General features: G+C 39.2%; 3 protein-coding genes across 11 annotated transcripts in view; 1 reads left to right on the forward strand and 2 right to left on the reverse strand.

The window, feature by feature from the left end:
* The first annotated feature begins 158 nt into the window (after positions 1-158).
* On the forward strand, positions 159-13425 carry LOC307023706 (zinc finger CCHC domain-containing protein 24-like). Of its 2 annotated transcripts, none has more exons than XM_079657176.1 (4): positions 159-1399; positions 2379-2579; positions 11092-11256; positions 12315-13425. In XM_079657176.1, exons 1-4 carry the CDS (start codon positions 1187-1189, stop codon positions 12426-12428), a joined length of 693 nt encoding a protein of 230 aa, XP_079513302.1. In that variant the 5' UTR covers positions 159-1186; the 3' UTR covers positions 12429-13425. The 2 variants fall into 2 exon arrangements, with proteins under 2 accessions (XP_079513302.1, XP_079513301.1); XM_079657175.1 differs by lacking the exon at positions 159-1399 and adding an exon at positions 1433-1629.
* A 684-nt stretch (positions 13426-14109) lies between these two features.
* Positions 14110-17558, reverse strand: LOC307023934 (peptidyl-prolyl cis-trans isomerase A-like). Its single transcript, XM_079657632.1, has 6 exons — positions 17306-17558; positions 17076-17106; positions 16261-16349; positions 16078-16174; positions 15366-15441; positions 14110-14463 (listed from the first exon to the last, which is right to left on the reverse strand). The coding sequence occupies exons 1-6, from the start codon at positions 17456-17458 to the stop codon at positions 14328-14330; spliced, it is 582 nt and encodes a 193-aa protein (XP_079513758.1). The 5' UTR covers positions 17459-17558; the 3' UTR covers positions 14110-14327.
* Positions 17559-17896: 338 nt separating this feature from the next.
* Positions 17897-24601, reverse strand: part of LOC307024939 (zinc finger MIZ domain-containing protein 1-like) — a 105731-nt gene continuing 99026 nt past the window's right edge. For all 8 annotated transcript variants that reach the window (XM_079659448.1, XM_079659450.1, XM_079659449.1 and 5 more), the window contains 3 exons: positions 24366-24523; positions 21469-21777; positions 17897-21386 (listed from right to left, as the gene is read on the reverse strand). In XM_079659448.1, the coding sequence (XP_079515574.1) occupies positions 21279-21386; positions 21469-21777; positions 24366-24523 (575 nt within the window). In that variant the 3' untranslated portion in view covers positions 17897-21278. The remainder of the gene's footprint in view (positions 21387-21468; positions 21778-24365; positions 24524-24601) is intronic.

The following is a 24601-nucleotide window of genomic DNA, read 5'->3' on the forward strand; positions in this document are numbered from 1 at the left end:
CGTTGAGTCAGCGAGCTGTGGGCTTAAATCGCCATTTTCACGACAGATGACATTGGATCATATGAAAAGACGAATATTGGATTTGTTTCCGTGGATACATAATGTGGATAATTGAGTTAAGTTTAAAACAAATCTATTGTGAAACTTGATTTTTCCATATCATATTTGATATTTTGCATGTGAACATTGTAAAGAAAAAAGTTTGGCCATTGTATTTCCTGCAAAAAACAACAACAACAACAACTTTGATTTATATTAGGCTACTTAGAACTTAGCCTACTACTTAAATATGAAATCGTTAAGTCTTTGAAGCGCCTAAAAACTTAAATGACGAAAAAGCCAGCCCTGCCCTGAATACATTACATGTTCTCAATTGTTTAGTGATTTGAATTGTGTATAAAAAAATAAACACTAGATGGCAGCAGTCTACTTTTCAAGTTGTGCATTGCAGCATTCATCATTTTGTCCTTGTAGTCAAATAAAAGTTTACCTTCAAATAAAAAACTGAAAGTCAGTGTTCCTTATGTGTTTTATTGTCAGCCTACCTGAGGACCATGACGTGAGGAATTTTCTTATTCTACAAAAGGCAAGTCCTTAATTTAATAAAAAAATGACTTCTTTTTTAAATTATAGATGGTTGTTGTAAACTGTAAAGAGAGAAGTGTCAGGAAAAAGGACATAACTTAAAAAAGGACAACAAGTACAATGTTCTGTAATGAAATAACCCAAAAAGTAAAGGGGTTTCAAACAAATAACACATTTCCCCCTTCCATTATAAAGCTTAGTTTGAGATCATATAAGCCTAGCTCTACAATACAATGATCGTCCCCCTCAGAAACAGGCTACCCAGTAGGCTACTGTGGATAACTAATAAAAAAAGTGTTGCAGAAAGATGCAAACTCTTTATGGACCTCCTCTCTGCTGTGACCCAACCCACAGTCCTGGCTGCTGCGCTGCCTGACGCTTCCCACTGGCATTCACGCTTTTGCGCTTCATGCTTCCACTGCGCTCTCCCCTGTGACAGTTGTCCGGTTACTGGGGTCCTTCAGGGCTCCCCAGGTGAACACAAGGATCGCACCTCTAAGAGCTGGAGCAAGGGGGATGACTGAGAGAAGTTGTGTGACCCAGAAAATCCGGTGGTTCTGACGGCCCTGTTCCAAGAGGTGCAGTCCTCCAAAAAGCAAAAATGATGTCTGCTATAGAGACCGGTGCCCCTGTGTACCAACCTGCGCAGCTGCTCAACTGGGTCTACATGTCTTTGCAAGACACTCAGAACAGCACTTTTGATGCGTTCAAAGCCGAATCGGACACTTCTTCTCAGGACATGAACATCTCCAAGCGCACCGCAGCTGATCTGAGCGCCAACTATCTCAACAACTTCTTCCAGCTGAGGAGTGAGGTAGAATTCATGTCATGTCATATCGTGCTAATTATCAACTCTTTGCATATATAGGCTACATAATTCATGCTCTGTTGAAAAAATCCATGCACTCATTAATCATCTTTGTTTTGCTGCATGTCAAAAAAAAGCTCTCTCCTAAGATGAATATTCTACCCACATTTTTCACTCCAGGTTATTTGTGTTGCCCAGTAAACCTCACCTGCATGCCTCCATTGGGTCGCACTGTGGTGAGTGGGTAGTATGAATATGTGTTTTGTACCCTGGTATAGTGCCTGAGTGTGTTCAGACTGTTCTGGTGTCAGTGTGCAGCTGCAGGGGGAATGGCAGGTTGAGAAAGACCTCTCACAAGCTTTTTAAAATGTTACAGTTCACCCTGGCCGGCCTCTGCTCACTCAGAGGAGTATGCTGTGCACTCTGGGGGGGCTGGTGCTGTTTAATTTAATACCAACACATTTAGCAAAAGATGGAAAATAGAGATGAATCAAAAGGAGGTTTTAAGTAAATAATTGGCATGAAAAGTCATAATTTGCTGTTTAACTTTAAAATAAGCAAGTCTAAAGAAATGTCAGTGCGCACATGCCACAGACATGCAGAGGTTTCATGTCTCGTGGACAGCACTGCAATGTACATCTGATCACAATTATCTTTCGGTGGTGCCAAAAAGCTAGTGTCTGCAGGCTGTTCTACATGCTTGCCCCTGCGGTGCCATAGCACCCGTCTCCTCTAGAGACACAATGATGCTGATTGTGCTGTGCCAAAAGAACGCATGACAAAGACATTTTGTTCTGACAAGGAAACGGACACTATTGGCACACAGTTTAGATGCAGTAAAGGCAGCACATCTGCAGGATTGAAATAAAGTTGGCTACTGTCAGAGGCACAGACAGGAAAATCAATCAGGGGGATGGACTGACACGCTGCTTGAAATGCTCTTTCATTGTAGAGTCACCACAATGATCTTCTTTTTCTCTGGCAGGCCTTGAACAACAATTTCTACAAGAGCTCCTCGCCCTACGAGTCCCTCAATAATATCGTGGACGGCCTGAGCTCTCTGGCGGACCATTTCTCCGACCTCTCCCTGTCCCCGGAGTCACGTAAACCCAGCAAAAGGCCGCCGCCCAACTACCTGTGCCACCTTTGCTTCAACAAAGGCCACTACATCAAAGATTGCCCTCAGGTGAGCCAGTCAGTGCTGCTGTCAGTCAGGTGCAGAAACTGCAGTTTGAGCTGTTTATCAAATGCATCAAACAATGATGTTCTGTCTGGTGAGGGGAAGATCATGACATCATCTGATTCCATGTTCAAATCTACCATCTTCCTCTTCAAAGTTTTTAGTATTATTAGAACTATAAAGTCCAAGTTAGAAAATGATGTTTTGTATTATCTTTTCAGTGTGAAATAGATTCCTCAGCACATATTTGAGTTAGATGTACCAACGCATGTTGGTAATGAGCAGCAGATGCCAGATTGGATCTAGGAGCAGGCCTTAATGAAAGATGATAGGTTTCTCTGTGGAACTAGGCACAACCTCTCCTCCATACACGAGAGAAATATTACCACTGCTTTATGTGCAGCTGCGGTTCTCCATTGATCATGTTCAGAGGGAAATGCCTGACATTTGTTAGGTGTAATGGAAATAATCACATGAGTGATGGACAGGATGCGACCAAGAAGCAGCCGAGCAAAAAGTAGAAATTCAATTAGCTGAAAATCCAAGCTGTACAACTTCCTAGGGTTGCACATTTCTCAAATGGGGGGTAACATCGAACTTAAATATAATGATCATCTTCATCAAAGATTTACTAATGGCTTTAGAATTTTAATTATCATTCACTATTATTTAATTGCATCATAGGCAGTGTGTTGAATTTCATATGAACTCAAAGCAATAGTTAGTCCTTTTTGGAAATATACGCTTAATCAGCAGAGTTTAATGAGTCTGGCGGCTATACTGTCAATACAGTATGTTGCTGGAACCTGTAAACTTAGCTTAGCATTAAAACCTGAAAAAGGGGGGAGATATAGCCTTGCTCTGTCCTAGAAATGCTACCCAGCTTCGGACACCACCAGCTATCCTACATTATGTTCTGTATGAGTGGTACCAATTTTCTCATCATGCAGCAATTGAATGAGAAAATTCCCAAAGAGATTCCTTTAACTTAACACAAAGTAGAAATTTGGCAAGAATATGTCTATGTCCTCAAATCTGTCCTGTCACTACCACATTTTGTTCTCTTTCTAACCTGGCCTAAGCTCTGAGAGCTTGTCACCTATTTTTTCGATTGGTGCAGTTCAGCAGGGAACATAGAAAGTGGAGGAATGTGAGGAATGTGGAGAAAATGATTTGCAGTGAGCTTATAGCTCTCTACATTTTTACATGCACACCTGCAGAAAGTGTGTTACTGCTGATCCATTGGTTTTTCAGAAATATGTACGAAGAAAAAGTTTGAGACCAACCAGTTTCATTACAGTTTGTTTTTCTTAAAAATTGACACTTATTTTTGTGTATACAGTATGTCAGTCATTAGGGCCTCTTTGAGCTATAACCTGACCAGAAGGAAAACCAAGTACATCCTTGAACAGTATGTTTCTTTAAAATAAAGGATAAAGAGGCATTAATCAATTCAAATTCCCATTTAAAAGCTGTTTTTGTATGGAGTTGTAAAACACTTCTTATTAGCAACAGTGACTTTCTATGGCCTGTATATGTTGCTTCCATAGCCGACTGGTTTGCAATGGAGCTGCAGTGGACAGGAATCAAAGAATGTCACGGCTCAGTAAGATGAGAGAAGAAGCACACAGGAAGTGGGTGTGCGGGGCCTTTAACAGCCTCAATCTGGGTGGAATGGGGCCCATGTCAACTCTACAGGTCTGCTTCTTTGATAAAGAAACATATGGTAACTCTATGGAAGCCTTAGGTGAGGAAAAATAGTGAAAAGTGCCAATTGAGGTGGAGTACATGCATTTCAGTTATTGAAAGATTAACTATGCTATCCCCGCTGTGCTCTGCATGTAAGTAGTAAACATCCTGTTGACAGCAAAGTAAAGAGTTAAGTTACGTTCTTTAACAGAGGGTTAACACGTCAAAGGATTACTCCGAGATATTTACGATTCCTCTTTGCAGCCACGCCCCTTAAATGTGCAAAATCTGGAAACCATTTCTGCTGTCTGGCTCTGCTTCAGAAAGATGATGTCTGATTTGATCATGTGTTACTAATATTTCAGAACCGTACAGTTGATTACTGAGCCGTTCTCATGACGAAAGGCCTCTTCAGTTCTGTTAAAGCTGTAACTAATGAACAAACTGCTTTTTGTTCTGGTTGGCTGGAATCTGAGGCATTTTTAGCTTCAAGTGAAATACACACTGATGGTACACTTTTTATGTCTTTGTTGGGTAGGGCTGTAAAATATATTTTATTGCAAAGTCAACTTGTGAGATAAACACATTGGAAGACTCTGTAATATTGCGCTGGATCTTTTGAGTTAGTTGAAAGAGAGTATCAGTAGAAAAAAAAGCATTACGAATACATTTATGATGTTGTCTGTGTTGAGTGCATTGTTAAATAAAACATGTTCAATTAGTTGTATTTTAGCAGTGCACTTAAAGCAGCAAATAGGCAGAACTGAATACACTTTAATATTGGTTTATCTATAGCCTAATAGTGTTGTTGCAATATTTAACAGTCATCACATGTTATACTGATATTGTGCCGTGCTACTGTTGGATTGCAGAAAGATCTATTTATTTCCAACTTGCCATTAACTCCATCTGAAGATCCTCTTTCCTCTGTACCCATTTGATTGCAAAACCTTTTCCGTGTTAAACCAAGTGACCAAATGTGGTGCGGGTTTAACACCTTTTACCCGTTAACCCAGGGTCACAACATTTTAATGACCCCCTGCCAATTAAGTAGCTGAACCGAGTTACTGTAAGGAGAATACACTAGTGACAGTGTGCTGACAGTACATGGGTGTATGGTGGGAAGAGCCTGGGCTAAATAAGGAGAGCATTGTTTTTCTGCAGAGGGGCTGTGGAACCAAAGGTCAGGAAGTCAGGCTGCATTGTTCGCTCAGCTCTGCTCGGCTGCAGTCATCTCCGTCCCCGTCTCTGTCTGTGCAGAGGAGCGTCCGACACTCGTTTAAAGGGCCAGCAGCTGCCCAGAGACGTCTACATCCAGAACGAGTTTTTGTAACAACAGTGGGTAGCACAGGAAGTGGGTGTATTTCTTCACAGTTTAATCAGTTCTGAATGGAAAGGAAAAGGCTGCTTTGATAATTACTTTAGGAAGAGGACCATTTGATAATAGCATTCAAACGGATTTCTTTATTTATATTTGGCGGATATTTTTAGTTTAATTTCTTAAGTGTATCCCTTGATTCAATATCCTTACAGTAACTCTATTGTGTTGCTTATCCTTAAAGGAAAAGTTGTTTTTATAAATTACGATTTGGTGTTTTACGATTCTGTTTTTCTACGAATTAAACAGACAAGATAAAAAGTGTTTGTTTGTGAACTTTGGAAGAAGTCATGCTACTTTTTCCACTGTTCCCACTCTGTTTGCCCAGCCAATTTGCCAACTGGCAATAGTTTTGTATTTAGTTTGGGATATGCAAAAATATAAACCTTCTGATCCTGCGATTAATTCAAAATGTTAAACCATTCCTTGTAGAATAAATATGCTGCAGTATTCAGTATCCCTCAGATTTATGTATTCTTATCAGGCAAGCAGGAAACAACTACACTAGTCTGAATATCGTCATCTAACACCAAAACACTGAATACATGTTAATCTTGTAGTATCACTTGCAAGGCAAAGCTTAAATATGGAAATTCATATTCTTACCTAGAGCTAGATAAGAAGATCAATACCATTCTCATATCAGTCAATTTGAACAGACAAAAGATGGTTAGCTTAGCTTAGAGACTGAAAACGGGGGGAAACTGTTAGCATGTCTCTGTTTGAATCCTGCTAATTAACAAACATAGTCTTTTTTGTTTTGTCGATACTAAAAAATCAGTATTTTCTTAGTGCTAATATCTTGGTTAAAATACTATTTTTCATATTCCAACAATGTAAACTTCAGGTGGAGCGGACAGTTCAATGCAGGATGTGTAACCGGTGAATCTCAAGTAACACTCTGATTACTTTGTTGCTTTGTTCCGTTTGTTTTCACTGCTGATAAACGTCTTATCTGTCCTCAGTAGGCTGTCTGTTGCTTTTGGCCAGATCCTCTGCTGGGGAGGATGAGCAAGATAGAAGAAACCCTGGTATGTGGGGTAGATAGACTCCCTCTGATAAACAGTGTCTGTCATCTACTCAAAGCTATAAGAAGCATATAGGAAAAGATGGCTGTAGAACTCAGCTTTAAAGTAGTTGCCTTTTTTCAAGATAAATAACTTTTGTCATCCTGGGGGGGGGCTTGGGTCAATGTCGATAACAGGGTGGAAGGAAAGGGAAATGGGGGTTAAGTGTAAAGTGTTCCTCTAAATACTAATAACAACTACATTTACTTGTTACCAGTCAAAATTGAAGTTATTATTGCAGTTCAAAGTTCAAATTGCACATGGACCATTTAGTAGTGTTCCGAACCTTGAATCTTGTAACAGTCTTCTTCGATGGTTAGAGTTGGCAGAATTGTTTGCTATTTAGGTTGTTTTGCACAAATTGAACATGCCAATGACATAAAACTAACCTGAGAATCATTTTGACAGAATTACGCAATCAAAAGATTTTTTTCTACTTGTTGCTCTTAGCTGTGTTTTTAACTGAATTTGGGTATACTTTGCTGTTGTGTTTCTTGTTTCCTTGCCAGCCCACCTGCCCCTGTCACTTAAGCTTTTGTGAAATATAACACCAGTTTACAGCTGTGTATGTTCTACACTTACCCTGAACCAGGGCCGATGCTCAGTCAAATTGGTCCATATTCCTCCTTGTATGAAAGCAGCAATGTTTGCGTGAAATAGATGCTGAGAAGAAAAATTATAACTGTGAACGAATGTGTGAGGAAATCATTCTGCTAGTTTAAGGGCTCAGCATGCTCTTAACAATGGAACTGATGCAAGATTCAAAATCTGAAGAGCCATGTAGGGAAATAGAAAACCTGTTTTGCCTCCAGTTGTTTGCATCCAATCATATTTTTATTGGAGAGGGGGAAGGTTAAGCCATTCAGTATTTCAGATGTGCAAGATTTGCTGAAAGACTGTATGGAGTATAGCTTCTAATAATAGTGTATTCTGACGATGATGAATTCTGCATTATGTTATCGTAACGTTACAGTTGTATCTGTCAAATCATGAGTCTTTTATCTCGAAAAGTACCTTTAGTCTCCTTTAACCACTTTTTAAATCAGCAGATGCTCAGAAAAGTAGAATTACGATCATAGTTGAATGTAGTACAACAACTATTATTCAAAGTGACGTCTTCAAATAGCATGCCAACCGACATCGAAAGATATATATTTTATAGTGATACAAAACAGTAAAAGTTTGGCCTTTCTGCCTCATAAATATCCAGCAATTCGTTGACTATTGTTACCAATTACTACCAATATTTTCACCTCTCTTTGGATAATAATTATTTTTCATATAAACAAATTCAGCCTTTCTGACACGCAAAATGGGAAGGTCATCAATCGGTTCCTTTAAACCCTCCTGGAGATAATTAACTTCACAAGATAATGAAAGTTAAGTTAACACAGGAGTCTTTAAACCTCAGGAAACGTGTTGCTATGGACTTCAGTACGGGCAGTAATGTGTTGTTTTGCTTTGGTAACAGCTGGGCTTCTCCCTGATGCACTGGGGGTCTGATACAAATTAAACCCAGCGAGGGACAGAGAGCACTGCGGTTTGTTAGTGTGGAGTAATTGACCACATGGTATCCAATAGGCTTGGTGTTGCTGTGTTCTCCAGGATGAGTGTCTCATGGGGCTATAGAAGTGGGGGAGAGAGTGAATGAGGGAGAGAGAAAGGAGAAAGGAGGAAGAGGAGGAGGGGTGGGGGTAAGGATTTGGAGTACTCCATTGTTTATCCTGATGGTTTCCAGATGATGGCAGAGGGAGGCAGCCAACCTCCTGGGCCTCTCTCACCAGGCTGCAGGGATCAAGCTTATCTGCTGCAGCAAAATCTAGCTTTACATCGCTCTGCGCACTCTGGGGCAGATTTAAGTTGAACAACTGGAGTTATGGCTTTTGGATGGGATGAGTTGTAATGCACATAATAAATTAATTTAACATCTATTTATCCTAAAGTAAAAGTTTATTACACATGGTTCCAGGCTGCAAAGATCTTCCTTGAAATGTGAAGAGTCTGTTGCTGAACCTTTTATTTTTTTTTACAGTGTGCCAAAGAAAAGGGGGCCAAACAATGGGAAATTCTAGTCAAAATGTGTTTATTACCAAGGCTAAAATATTCTGGCTTCATGATTTTAGCTATGCTAGCGGCTTGGCCCCATAGCAGTTTTGATCGTTCCACCAATTTGGTCCAGACTGAAACATCTCAACATCTCTTGAATGGATCTACATTCACTTTGGTAGACATTCCCTAAACTTTTCGTAACACCAACATCAGATCACAAATAATTTCATATTTATTGGTTTGGGTTACGAACAAATACTTGAAAAACGAGTCTATGTTATATTCAGGTCAGCCAAAACTGCTCTTTGTGTTTAGTGCTAATAAGCAAATGTTAGCATGCTAGCCCGCCAAACAAAGAGTTTGAACATAACTGATACACATTAGCATGCTATCATTGCCATTGTAAGAATGTTAACATACTGATGTTAGCATTTAAATCAAAACACCGGAATTCCTCAGTAGGCTACTTCGCAGAGTTGCTAGCATAGCTGTTAACTTATAAACTAGCTTAAAGGTGGGGTGGGTAATTTTTTTCGAGTGCGCTAGAATTTGAAAATACACAACCGGAAAAAATCTGCCACTTCCTTACAGAGCCCCTCCTCCTACACACACGAACGCACACATGACCAATGAGGGCACGAGATAAGTTTGTGCACAGATGGAAGGCTGACAGGCACGTAGGCCATCCAATTACTTAAAAAAGATGATTGGTCGTGATTTTTACAGTACTACGGCTTCCACAGATGACATTTTTGTATGGATCTTTTGTCAAAGCATTTAAGATATTCGTTGCTATCGGGATGTTAAGAGCATTTAATTGAATATAACAAAAAGTGTATCTCGAGCCGGTTTCTCAAACTTACCTACCCCACCTTTAAATATATTTTCCATTTCTAGCCCCAAGCGTGTTGCACCTTTTTCAGGGAAACAGCCTTGTGTAATTATGATTTTTTTTGTAACTAGTCATTCTAGAGTTCAGAAGGCTTGATGATGGATTTGTTCCTTTTTCTGCATTCACTCAAACGTTCCTGCTTTCCATCAATGCTTTCCATAAGAGCATGCATGCACTGTCAGGTCACCAGTGTGATTTTCATTTGTCGGTTGTCAGTGTCACATCTTTGATGGGACCGGTGGAAACTCCGGACTGTGCCATGCCCTCTGCTGACCTGTGGGCTCCAGACTTTAGGTAGAGTTTGTTTTGCTTGTTCTGCAGAATGAAAGCTGTTTCCTCCCTCAGGAAGATGATGCTCTGTAGGTGATTGGGAAAGAGACTTGCCATCAAAAGTGACCTCCCACAGTGCCTTATGGTGGCTAAATGAAGCAAACACAGGCCTCAGAATGCTTCACAGTGGCCTTCACAGTCAGACGTATTTTCTTAAACACACGTAGCCTGGAAATGAATAAAATGATCTGTGAGAAGTTTTGAACCTGACATATGTTCCTGCTGGGAAATCAAAACAAAGGTTTGACGTTTAGCTCCTCTGGTGCTGCAGATTCAGTCTTAATTTTGACTTGGCCTACTTTTCGGGCGAGGTGATTTTAATTTAAACCAGTCTTGTCAAGATTATTTTCTTGTGATGGGTTAAGTATTTTGTTATGTTATACAAGTGCAGAGTTCATCTGGGTTTTATTTCCTCCCTGCTAAGATCTTTGTGTCCTGATTGGTGGGTTGCAGCCAGCTGGGATGGATGACTGAGGGCCTGAGGTATTTGTCCTATAGCAGAGAGGCCTCTCCTATTGGTCCCCCCACAGGCTGGGGCCTCCTTTATGGTCCCCCGGGAACACAGCTGGATGGAGCGAGTTCATTTCGAATGGGAAATATGAGACTCCCCTTCGCTTTCCAACAAATAGATTATACTTAAACATTACAATATAACCCCACTTGCAAGAAAAAGTAAACTTTTACAGTTTTTCTTGGGGTCTTCTGGATTTCTACACTGCCTTTCTATAGTTTAGATTAGATAAGAAAAGTTCCTTTGAAATGAATTGAAACTCTTCCAGAGCCGTAATAATCAAGCATCAAAAAATATGAGTTTTTTTTACTTACATTGACCTTAAACAATCATCTCAATCCAGAGGAAAACTCTCTTGACCACCAACAGGGTTGCTATCACTTCACGTTCTAATCACGCAGAGCTTTGAATTGGCTGCCGTCCAAAGAAACCAAATAGGTCAGCAAGTATCCTCCAGTGAAAGATGGTGAGATGTAAAAGCCAAAAAGTTTGCAAAGCTGTTGAAATGTCTCGTTTTTAAGGGTTTCAAGAGGACGCTTCAAGCGGGTTGCACACAAGGTCAGTAATGTGAGAACTGTTTTCTGCTCTGTGTTTCTGTTCAGGCTCGACCCAAAGGTGAGGGCCTGACCCCGTACCAGGGAAAGAAGAGGTGTTTCGGGGAATATAAATGCCCTAAATGCAAGAGGAAGTGGATGAGCGGGAACTCCTGGGCCAACATGGGACAAGAATGTATCAAGTGCCACATCAACGTTTACCCTCATAAGCAGGTAACAGTATATCCTACAGACAGACGAAGGCTGCTTGGGGGCCCCTCAGTAACAAGGGGCCCCCAAGATGAAGTGGTACACACTCAAAATGTTTTGGACGGGCCCTTCTCGCTGTTTTCAGTTGAGTCCTCACAGGAAGGCTGCTTCACTGCACTCAACATGGCAGAAAACCAATTTGTGCTGTGACTGCATATTGTTACACTTTATTTCCTTGTAGTTTGACCCTTGAGGCTGAGAGCTGCTTTATGTTTCTCAATGCCCAAGAGTAACCAGTGTACCCGTGGAAATCAAATCCTGTGAAACTGTAGAACAGGCATACTGTTGCAGGCAAAATACCGGAATATGTTTTAAATACATTATATTGTTTGATTTTTATCACTATCTTATGCAACTTATCAAAAACGTGGAACACAAGTAGAACATGAATTGTTTCTTGTTATAGTGTGATGAGTTTGTATGCCGTAAAAAACTCTATTTTTATTTTCTGGCATGACAACAAAACACTTAAGAGTTTAACCAAAAAGGTTGAGTTATATAGTGTGCTGTATTCAGTTACTAAGCTTGATGGAAAAATCTAATCATGGGCTAAAAGCCATGTGTCAATTTATAAAGGCATGGCGTGAAATATTATATAAACAGTAACTCTTGGACAAACTTAAAGGTCAAATGCAGATGCGAATCTGAATCGCCCTTCAAAACGGTTTTGCATATAAAGGTGACTTTTCTTCAAAGATCATAGCCACTTTTAACAAACCATTATTATAGTCTATAACCTTATTATCAATTATAAAGGGCTAAACAAAACATTGCAATCAAAATTATATTAATAAACTAAAGTAAAAAAAAAAAAATGGAATTTGGAGATATGTGCCTGTAAACACTTTCTTAGCCAAGTATCAAGTTCAAACTCCCCCAGCAAAAGTACACTTAAAAAAGTATTAATTATGCATGTTGGTGTCTGCTGTGATGCTGATTTAAATTCTATGATTTGTGAGTAATTGCACAAAGTAGGACGTCAAATCTTTCTGTGTGAGTAACTATTTGTTTGTTTGTTCCAGCGTCCTCTGGAGAAACCAGACGGGTTGGATGTATCGGACCAGAGCAAGGAGCACCCCCAACACCTGTGTGAAAAATGCAAGGTCCTCGGCTACTACTGCCGCCGCGTGCAATAACACACTTTACTCGCCTTACATACACAACCTTTTAAGAAAAAGGGACACTTCTATTGCTAAAATGACATGATAATAATAAGTGTTATTGTACTGTTAAGCATCTAATGTTTTATTGTCATTAATTATCCTCTATGACACTGTGACTCTATATAAGAGGCTCAATTTTTGTACATTGTCTCTCAGTGGAGACAAGTACATTGCATTTCCTGGGTGGTTCCAACTTACTCAGTTATTATCATGTGAATATTCTATAACTATGAATCTTACCAACTGTGAATTAGGAAGCTTAGCTCTGTGCCTCTTGTCACTCATATCCAAAGTCTAGGAAAAAGGTGTAGTTTCCAGATTAAGAAGATTCTATTTTACATGTTTGTGTATTCCAGAAATAACTTAAGTGAAATTATGTTTTCTGTATAAAATATGCAACAAGTCTTTATTAAGAGGGAAATGCAGTATTAGTATTCATCTGCATTATTATTATCTGTATTATCAGTAATGGAGTACATACATTTTGAATATATTTTTAAGCCATTACCGTTTGATGATTATTACACTTTGTGAAGGAATATATATTAGCCAACTAACAAGTATCTTTTATTAATATGTGCTTGTATTTCTGAATACACCTTTTAGGGAGTCTGTGATTTCACATATTACAGCAATGCAATAGAGAAAAATGTGCTACATTTAAAAAATATAATGAATTACAGCAGTTGTTTTTTGGAACTGCTTAGAAAGACTCACCAAAGTGCTGTTTTATAGGTCAGAGGTCACAAAGTCTCACATGTTACATGAGAAAAAAACAATGTGAACATACCAAAGAGCATGAAGGATTTAGTGGGAGGTTTCATGTGATTTAGAGGCTTTTTGTATTAAATATTGAATATGGAGCAGTAATCTGTAACCGTTTAATATGTAACACCGTTCAATGTGCCTTAATTCGACCCATGAGATTGATCTTGTAAAATGTTTTTGTATTAAAATGTATTTAAACATGTTCCTGGTATCTATAGCAAATCTGTTTCTGCTTGTAACATTTTGAGCATATGAAATTGTTTTTAATATACCCATGTGTCCGTGTGGATTTAGGGTGGGGAGGTTTTGGGGAGGATATAATGGTAAAGTCCACACAGGGCTGCGTGTGATAAAATCTAACTCAAACTGAACATCGACTTATCCAGATGTTAAAAATGTAATACATAACATCACAATCTCAATTTTAACATTTTTTCCAACATCTGGTAGAATTTACTTATGGCAAAGCGAGTTCAGATTTGGCTTCATCGTCACCCTCTCATATACCACCACTGGCAGAGCCTCCAGTACGCTGTGATACAAAACGCAGCGATTCCACACTGACCCCCACAAAAGGAAACATTCCCCTGTGCAGAAGCAATTTGACATCTTGGACCTTAATTCTTCTGGACAGATGTCGGCTGAGTAAATACTTAGCGGAATGGGATCATTAGTCATCCGAGGCTGATGAGAAAAACAGAATAGGCGAGGGACTGATCTCATTCTTCATCTGGGGATCAAACATTCCCCCAATAAACGGACACACCTTCCATTAAAAACAGCTTCGGACAGTTATTGCTATTAAAAAAAAATGTTATTGCAGGTTTAGAGCATTGTGTAATACTTCACTACTACTATAGTAGAAAAACAGATGGTAAGAACAAGCTTATATTTAGAAAAAATGGTTTTATTGTATTGCCTTTTCACATTTTTTTTTCACATGTCACAGTTAAATGTGTCACCCGAAGAAGACTAACACATGATAAGAAACCGATGATCTTTGTCCTGAGAGGAAGCTTTGTGTACCATGCCTGAAGAAAGAGCCTCTTTCACTCGGACCCTTGCGTAGAAATTACAGCAGGAGATGAGACTAGGACCACGAGTCTACTCCAGCTCTCCGCAGTCTGCGATAGTGATCCTCTTGAAGGTTTGCCCGGATTGGGAACCGAAAGCCTCCACTTTCTTGATCACGTCCAGTCCCCCCTTCACGCTGCCAAAGACAACATGCCTGCCGTCCAGCCTAAATGAAGAAAGAAGAGCTGTATTATCACTGCCCTGCACTGAGAGACAATCCCTGATGCACCCAGCAGGCTTTGACTCATGACTTTGTATTGGGTGATGCACTATTCCTGCAAGAATTCTGCTATTTTAGGCCATCATTCAAATCTTCTTTCTGCTCCTCCTGTCAAAACATTACATGAATTCACAGCATCCATCAAGCATTTTGTTCCCAGAAGGTGTGGGGGAAAAATCCTCTGGAACAGCATTTGAAATATAACTGGGAATCACTAACTACATATTTCCTAGAGAGGCTGCAATAACAAAAGTCATCCAAAAGGCAGCAGAATTGGATTGTTGGATGGTATACAAAATATATTTTTCAAATTGTCCCTGGGTAGTTTCTCTTCTTTCCATGTTGTGACGGACTCCAAGTCAAATTTTACAAAATGTGTCAAGTTTGCAGTGTCCAAACTGCACACTGCCACAGAAGCACTCACAGACTTTAGGTGAAATCATGAGCTTTATCATTTTGATTGTCATGTTTTTTTTTTACATTTCCATAGTCATTCAAGTTATGTCCATTTAAAAAGGCAGTGAAAATGAAGATCCATGGAGGCTTTAATACTTGTGATGTACAATTAAACCTTTGAAAATATAAGCTGAGAGTTGCTTGGGGAAACTGGCACTGTTTAAATAGGATAAGTATCACCCCAGTATAATTCTTTTTACTTTATGTTGAGTATTGATGTGTCTGCTTTTGTTTGGTTTTCCCAATCGCACAAGATCTTCAGTTTTCCGCAAATGATCAGAGCTCTATACAAATTAATGACTTCAAATAAAGCCAATGACGGTGAAATGCTCTAAAAAATAAATAAACACACAGTAGCATCAAGACTCATGATGTTGTCTGTCAGCACATACCATTCTGTTTTAGAGGTGCAGATGAAGAACTGGGATCCATTGGTGTTGGGTCCAGCATTGGCCATAGACAAGATACCTACAATGCATCAATTAAAAAGTATTTATCTTAAAACATTTTCTTTTAAGTCATCTTAACAGCTTTACTTTTCCTGTCAAGTCAAAATGTCCATGTTGAACTGGAGAACAGATTTCATTATCATCTAAAACTTAAACCAAGATGATTCACAACACATCAACACTATTTGCATAATGCTGCCACCTGCTGGTGAAAACATTCTGAATTACCCTCTTGCATAATGTTTAATGGCTTTTACATAACAAAATATTAATTTCATATTATCTAGATTAATGTGAATAAATACAAAATATAGAGAAGACTAATTTACCTGCCAAAATACTGCAGCTTCTTAAGAGTGAGATTTAGTACAATTGCACGTTTCTGTGTATCCCATCATCTTAAGTGAATAAGACGTAATGCTGCAGTTAGTGCAACACTTTGAGGTTTGTTGCAACAAAAGTAATACTGAGTACAGAGTTTGGATGAATGGAACAGTAGCTGACAGTATGTATGAAAGAAAACAGATTCTGCATAATTCTGTGATTTCAACTGATACTTGAAGATAATTCATCACGTTAGCCAACTTTCTACATCGACATACATAAATACACTGTGTACATCTTCTTTTGTGTACAAACAGAATAAGATATTTACCAGGTCCACTGTGCTTCAGCTTGAAGTTCTCATCAGAAAACTTCAATCCATAAATAGACTTCCCTCCGGTTCCATTGTGGTTAGTAAAATCTCCACCCTGAAATATAACACTGCTGTCATTGCACTGTAACACCATGCCTGCGGGACAAAAAAGGACAACAAAAGGAAAAGACAAAAGCTTACCTGGCACATGAAGCGAGGGATCACCCTGTGGAAAATAGATCCCTTGTAACCAAAGCCCTGTTCCCCTGTGCAAAGCGCTCTGAAGTTCTCTACGAGAAAGATTTGCGTCAAATTCTGTCTCACAATCAACACAGGTCAGTGCTTCCCTCAAGTGTTGGTTTGAATTTGAATGTATGATAGTCCCTCTTATTTGAAAAGGAACAACTCATCTGTACTTAGGTTGGGTACAGGTTATTTATTTTTATTATGGCTGGGTATCTCAGTGTTTAGGCACACACAGGCTGTGTATGTGCAGAAGTAATTAAATAATATTCAAACCATGCCAAGCTCTTGTTATTCAGACTCCAGGCATGTTTGGTATCACAAAGGAAATCACAAATGAGTGTAAGTGTGTTAGTGGTGATTTTACATGCATAAATACATTCAAAGATAAATAACAATGAATAGGTGGCTCTTTACTTTAAGACAGCCATGCTTGAATCATCATATCAGTTTCAAATAGCAGAATTTTCTGTAACTTAAATCCAACCCAAATAACTCATGTGTGATGTTTCGGAATAATATTATTGGTGCACAGAAGGAGAATATTCTCAAAACAAAGGAATACTTCCTCCTTTAGTTTATGAGGAATATTCAAATACATTATCACCTAATGTGATAATATGTGATAATAAACATGAAAAAAGATGAATAATAGTAATGTGAAAAGTAACTAACGCTGATGGATAAGAGTAAAAAAAAAAAGGTTTGACTTTCAGATGCACTTGAGTATGCGTGTTTGTAGTGTTTTCAGGAAAGGAGACTCGTGTACTGACCTGCCGTTCTTGGCACAACGTCTGCGTTAAGCTGCAAAGAAAACAGAATGGCTCATGGTCAAATGTGGACACTTTGTTCTCTGGAAAACTAGAGCCGCAACGACTAACTACAATACATACTATCTATGTTAACGTTACTAACCGGAAACGGTACATATTTCAGGTGTACAGCAGCGGTTAGTTTCTTTTTCATTCAGTGCAAACATGACATGAGAGTGGAAGTGTCTCACCTCGAAGGTTACTCTGCCGACAAACTCGTTGTCTACAGCAATGTCAAAGTACACCGTGGGGTTTTTGTTGGCAGCTGCAGGGCCGGTGCTGTACATGCGCGCGAAGGTAAACGCGAGAGAACATACTTTTATTCTGTTTGTTAAAAGTAACATTTTCCAAGTTATTGAGGCTCAGCTAGGCAATGAGCAAATGTCACGCTTACATATGAAAAGCAAGGAAGTGTTTCTTTCTCACGCAACCGGAAGTATATAAACCGCAAGCTGAGACGGGAAACTCTCGCGAGATTAAACGTCATACAGAGCATGCATTGCATAAGGGGACTTTTGAAATGTCAATTATTTATTAACTTATGGCTCTGCTAACATATCGACTCTACATTTCTGATAGGATTACATTTGGTATGTTTGGGTGTGTGCATTAATTCAGCTAATACTGTTATGCTATTATACATGTATTCCTACTTTTAATTACATTTTTAACTTTTGTTTACCTTATTTTTTTGTCCTTCGCATTTAGAATCCGTTTATATTGTTTTTAGGCAGGCCTCTTGTCTAAACTATGATGCAACTGCACAAAAGACAAGACCACAGTGACATACATGTATCATCTGAATACATATTTATTAGATAAATATTAGGTTGTCACATCATCTAACTACATACAGTTCTGCAAGACTAAAAATCACAATTAGTTCCTTTATTTTTTGACCAGTTTAGAATATGAAATGATTGTACATACAATGTACACAATAGAGACAATGGCCACATTGCATGAATAACCTTAGATTGTGTCATTTTTCCAACTTCTTATGATATCAAAAAATTGTACAAACTATGGATTTGGTTACAATCTTTTGGACCAGTCCCTCCCACCACCTTCCTCCCACCCCAGCGAAATAATTTACTTGTAACCTTGTTTTTACTTCCTTTTTTAGCTTTAGCACCTCAGTGTATGCAGGTGACAGACTAGAACACTTTATATTACATATAAAACATAGCTGTCCCAGTCCCCTGACATAAGAGGTGAAAGTATATTACAGAGGGAGAACAAAATGCTGAAATATACCCACAAACATTCACCAACAACTTTCATTTTCCATATTTAGCCACTTCCAGTAGAGGGGTTGCAAGCTTTTTATTATTCTGAAGAAACAATGCACATTCCCAGGGAACATGAATACATTTCTGTTCACATGTCTCTATAATCATTTACATATATACAGGCATCCTTGGGACGTTTGATCTAGCCTTGCCCTCGACATCCTTTCCCAGCCAGAATGATGCACGTGCCCTTCCTCTCTGTATTTTGTATTCATTTTTATTTTTTTAAACAATTCCCCAAGAGTAATGGCCCCTTTATAGTGATTGTGCATCAACAGATTTGGGGTGCTTCCTTATAGATCAAATTGGCTCACTTGGAAGTGAGAACAAAATGTGAAATGATGAAGACTTTCATGGGAATGAACCAAAAGTTTCAATTCAGATAACGAAAGATGAAAATGGGGTAGTGTATAATTTCAAGGGGGATTATTCGATGTGTCTTTGTGACATAAATATGAAACAACATGTCAGTGTGCTGAACTGGTAAAAATAATATTTTATAAATGATATTTAAAATAATGTTTACATTAAACCAGGGTGGTTATATCAGCACAATGCTACAGTTGAAATAAAATTGGATTCCTAGCCTTACAGATCAATAAGAAAAACCAATACAAAATAATTTACCAAAAAACAAAATATGGGGATACAAATGTATATGGTCTGGTGCCTTTTAAAAAAGCCACATTTTCTCTAACAAAAATATAAACAATATTGTGGATTTCTTTAAAATATGGTTGTGATATATCTTTAAAATACCACTGTGTATTGACAATTAGCAACAATTATGATATTCACATAGCCCACTAATTACACTGAAAGCCAGCTGATACCACGTCTTTTAAAAAAAAAAACATTACTGTTTTGTATCAATGATGTTAACAGAAATTCATGAATACACAAACTTTTCAACCGAATACATCTGAGCGTGAAATAAAATATTGCAAGCTTGACATCTGAAAACTGAAATGATGCTACACAATCACCGTGAGCTGATGCAGGGAAGACGGGACACATCAAAATGGGACGCCTGTCTATAAACGACAGGCGTGAGACAGAGTGCACTGGGAGGAAAGTGACGAGAAAGCACGCGACCTGCAGGAAATAGCTTATGAGACATTTGGACTGGCTTCCTCACAACAAGGATGCGAGAGAGCTGTCGTACGCTGGTTACAAACAAAGTCAGTGGTTAGGTGGGAGTTGTCTGGGAGCACACGTTGTTAGGTCGGACGACTAATGATCAAAGGACAAACATTATCAAGATGATACAAAAATATTCACAATGATATTTACAGTACAATAGCTTTTTCTTAAAAAATAATACATTTGCATACTGAACAGCACTCTTCTCCAAAGTGAATTTGAAAACAAATGTGGCAAAAGGTCTACACCAATACTGCTTTAAAAATCACTTCTTGAACAGCATTGATGGATAAACTGCTTTTTTCCCTCCCCTATATCTTTGAAATCAATATTTCCTCCCTTCACACCAATAAAAACACACTCACATAGTCTCACACTCACACATGTCATGCACACACTCACAGTCACACACAGGACCAAGCAAACACAAACCTCCTTATCCTCATCCCTCTACCTTTGGTGATTTTGAGCAGTTTCCCAAACGATTTATGGATAGTTTAATTTTTGCAGCAACAAAAACAAGAAAACAAACAAACATAATACATTATATCCAGCAAATACATGATAAATGTATCACTGTTATCAGCATTATCCCTTCAATGTTAGTGTTAAATAAATCGTACTAAATCTGACAGAAATCAAAAATAAATGTACAAACAAAAAGAGCCATGGAAACAGCAACTGATAAAAACCACACTATCTTTTTTTTTAACCACTTGGAACATCACTAGACAAGGGCTTGGCACACATGCACTTTGTAGACTACGTTAACAGCACATCATTTAACAGGGAGAGAGATGCAATGTTGCAAAAATGCAAAGCAGACGGCATGGAACGAGTCGTAGCAGGTAGCGATAAACGCAGCAGGAACAGGTTTTACAGGAACCCTGATCTCTCTTTTATTTCCATTAAAGTCACTCCTCTGCACAGGAGGATGATACTATACTATTGGACTATACAATATGTAGAAGGTATTCTTGGTATGCAATATAAATGTTGTTTCTGTTTTAGTGGGGCCAAAAACCTTACAGCTGTCATCCCTTTAGGGTGACAAAAATATCTATATATCACAATTGTAGACAAAGCCAATCATTCCCCAAAACCCTTTTGACCAAAACATTTAAAAAACAAGGACAGACATACGCTGATCTTAGTGAGCTTTTTTCTTTTTGTAAAGACCTATTTTTCTTTTTGCATTGCCAAAATCTCTTGTGCTTTTAAATGATGTGTGGTGGACAAACAGTGCGGCTGACAAGACCAGTCAGGGAATGGAGCTGTGACACCAGGAAGCTGTGGCCTCTCAGTTTGGAATAACAAAATGGATTTAGCACACACTGGCCAGATAGCGCAGGTTTTTTCAGTTATTTTTTCTGTTTTATACAGTGAATTCCTTTTTCTTCTCAAAAGGACACAAAACATGGATAAAAAAATGCTACAACACGATCCTAATGTGCACACATACACCTGTGTGTGGCGTAAAAAAAACAACTGAGTATAGCTGCACAGTTCAAAAGTATCGCCACGTTGTGAGAGGAACCCCCCCCCCCCCCACATCCCACTGTTTCTTGGAGTTTGAACCTCTTTCAGTCAATCTGTGCTGGCCAATGAAAACTGTACAAGAGGAAGAAGAGAAAGGGAGTGCATCTTTGTGTTTATCAAGTACTGAGCGACGGCCCGGGGTTCTCGGGGGAAACTGCAGGCAGTCAGAAAAGTTTGTGTCTGATTTGCCTCAGTTGTTTTCGAAGAGCGATAGAAGGTCATCGTTGCTATTGCTGGGAAGGTCGGGGGGGTCCAGGTACGACAACAGCTCCTCTGGGTTAGCAAGCTCTGGAAGAAGCTGTAAGGAAGGAGAAATTGGTTAGTCATTGAATACACAAACTATTAAATACGGATATTTTCTGCTGTGTGTCAGGACTCACGTCTAAAGAAGGCTCGGGCATGTCCGACACTCCTTGGCTGTCCAAACTACTCGAGGGGTTAAAGGACAGGTCGCCGTGGGGATGGTTGTTTGGGCCGGGCGGTTGCTGATGTTGCTGATGTTGCTGATGTTGTTGATGTTGCTGATGTTGCTGATGTTGCTGATGTTGCTGAGGAGGCGGAGCTTGTCGTGACGGCTGAGGAGGCCCGTTGTGGTGTAGCTGCTGCCCTGATTGGCTCCCAGGATGTGGAGATGCATGTAAGCTCTGCAGAGGACCATGTGAATGGTCATTGCCTACAGAGTGAGGTATCTGTGGAGAGATGGGGAAATAATCAGACCAGGGTTGTTACCCATAGTTACTAATATGGTCTAAAAAAAGGCTCCACACATGCTGTATTTGAGAGTGAATTCAAAAGGTTTCTAGTGTTCGTTGGAAATACTAGCAATACTAGAAAAGCCTTCTTTCTGAATGTTACATAACAAGATTGATACCACTCTGGTGGTGGATGAATTACTCAGATCTTCTAATTAAGTAAAACTAGTAATACTAATGTGGACACACTTGTAAAAGTAAAAGTCCTGCGTTTAAATGTGTCCTTATTTAAAAGTACAAAAAGTACAAAAAAAAGTAATATTGCACAAAAGCCCATTTTAAAATAATTTAGTGGGAATGCTGATACAGCATTCCCACTACTTGTTCTTCTACGCATGAAATCTTTATTATTATTATTCCGCCGGGTTATTTTGCGCCTCTTCTGCTCCCACATTCCACATCGCAGAAACTCCATTCAAACATCTAAACGTTCAGCTCGACCGGGAATCGATGGCTATCACTTTTCTCATTCATAACTTTCATAATTCCAGAGATATATCCCATAATTCATCACATTTTTAACATGGAAGTCAATGGAGAAACTCTTCAGACTTGAAAAATCTTCATGCGACTTCAACTGCTAACTGTTCCTTCATACTTTCACTCTCAGAAACCTCATTCCAACTTAAAAATGTTACACATCTTTCTGACATTATTTGTATTACGCAAATTTTAAATCAGATTCATACTTTTAGAGATATTAAACATTGTTCAGACCTTGGTAAAGAGGCCTTCTTCAGATTTTAACATTAGTGTGTATTGCGCAGCTCGTTAAGGCTAGAGTGCGTGATGTCACAGGTAGAGTGGGGGACAGCTTGAAATTCGCCTTCATATACGTATACATTTTTATACCTGCCATAATTCCCAAACCCTACACTCCTGGGGCTGGCACATCATTTGTCATGAAAAACGTAGGAAAATATCTCTTAGCTTGAAAAATAAAAAAAAATTAAGCAAAACAAATAAACAAAATGCCTCTTGAGGGCATGAAGTGACAAACGTTCAACATGTCTCCATTAAGGCCCATTGTAAATTCAGCCTGATCTTTCCTCACAGCAGCAGCCTTTAGTTAATCTGCCAAAAAGGCCACATTATTGACCCAAAAGTACACAAAAAGCAGACTGAGACGCTCGTCAGGGTCCTGACATGCTTCACGCGTTGAAATGTCATCGATAGCTGCTACGGTTCTTCAACAAAACGTTCACATGTAAGAGGTTTATCTCTCATTCAGATCAATGGAAAGGCTCTCCTCTCACTGATTAATGCACATCACCATGGAAACCTTTGATCTCTGGGATCAAGCACAGGTGTTTGATAACGTTGTCACCTCAAACACAAACACCTGTGTGATGATGTCATAACTCCAACTGACATCCTCAGAACGCCACCAAACATCACATGAAGGTTAATACTGTAGCCCTGAACAGCTCTACATCAAATCTGATGTTAGATAATGTGGTGTTACTATGGCAACGCATCCCTCGCCATAAAACACGATGTCGCTGTAACTCCAATGGACACAGTCCGATTGTCCCCAATCTTCACCTGTATCACCGGTCCATGCCTCAACAGCTCTACGTCAAATCTGACATCTCACCATGTGCCGTTTCCATGGAAACGCATCCCTCGCCATAAAACACGATGTTATCGTAACTCCTATGAAAATTGTCAAAACATCAGCAGACTTCAGATGATGGTTAATGGTCCAGCCCTCAACATATCTATCTGCCATTAATGAGTTTTCCTCAAAAGCTGTTGCCATGGCAACGCATCCCTCGCCTTAAAACACGACATTGCTATAACTCCTACTGTATGAAAATGGTTAATAAGTGCTCAAACTTCACATGTGTGCTAACAATCCAGCCGTGAAGACATCTACGTGACAGTGTTGAGATTTCTTCGAATGCTGTTGCCATGGCAACACAATGCTCGCCATGAAACACGGTTTTCTCATAACTTCTGAAGTTAAAATGCTTCAAACGGCCCAAAACTTCACAGGTCTGGTAACGATGCAGCCATCAACACATCTAAGCGTATTATGGGGTGTCATCGAATGCCGTTGCCATGGCGACAGATCACTCGCCATCAAGTTAGTTAAAAAGTTTGCAGTTCAAATATTCTTCTGCTTTTCCAAGCCTTTTTACTTTCTTTTCTTCTCTTATCAGACATTCAAGCCCCAGTGTTCATGTATCATTTCAATCTAAATGATTCACTTTCTTCTTACACATTACATTTCAGCATAGCAGTTCAGTGTCAGCTTTTCAGCATAAAGCATTCTCACTAGCAATTTTTCAGGAATTGCATTCTCTAGTATTATTATATTATTGAAGAATTATCATTGACACATTTATATGTACATCCATCTTGAGTTGCAGCTGGTTTAAATTTAGTTTCCGTTTTTTATATATAAAGTATAATAGTTTAGAAATAGTTTATCAGACAAACATGGAAGCAAAAAAGTGAGAAACAGTGACATCTTCAAAAATCTGATATGGTTAAAAAGACAGAGAGAGGGGAAAACTCACCGAGTCGGGCATGTTGTGTGAGAGCGGCTTGTCCTGGCTCATCAGGCTGTTGGGCATGTCGGGGGGGTGAGACAGCTGGGGGCCGTGCATGAAGTCGTTCATCGATGTACCACCAGGGGCGCCGTGGGGGAAGTCAAAGCTCCCATGGTAACTGTTGCCTAGCACACGAAATAAAAAAACAGTAAATACATAGTCAGTACATTTTTCTTACACTTCTTCTTAAACTTCTGTTGAGA

The sequence above is a fragment of the Notothenia rossii genome (assembly GCF_949606895.1).
Source record: "Notothenia rossii genome assembly, chromosome: 11".
Classification (NCBI taxonomy): Eukaryota; Metazoa; Chordata; class Actinopteri; order Perciformes; family Nototheniidae; genus Notothenia; species Notothenia rossii.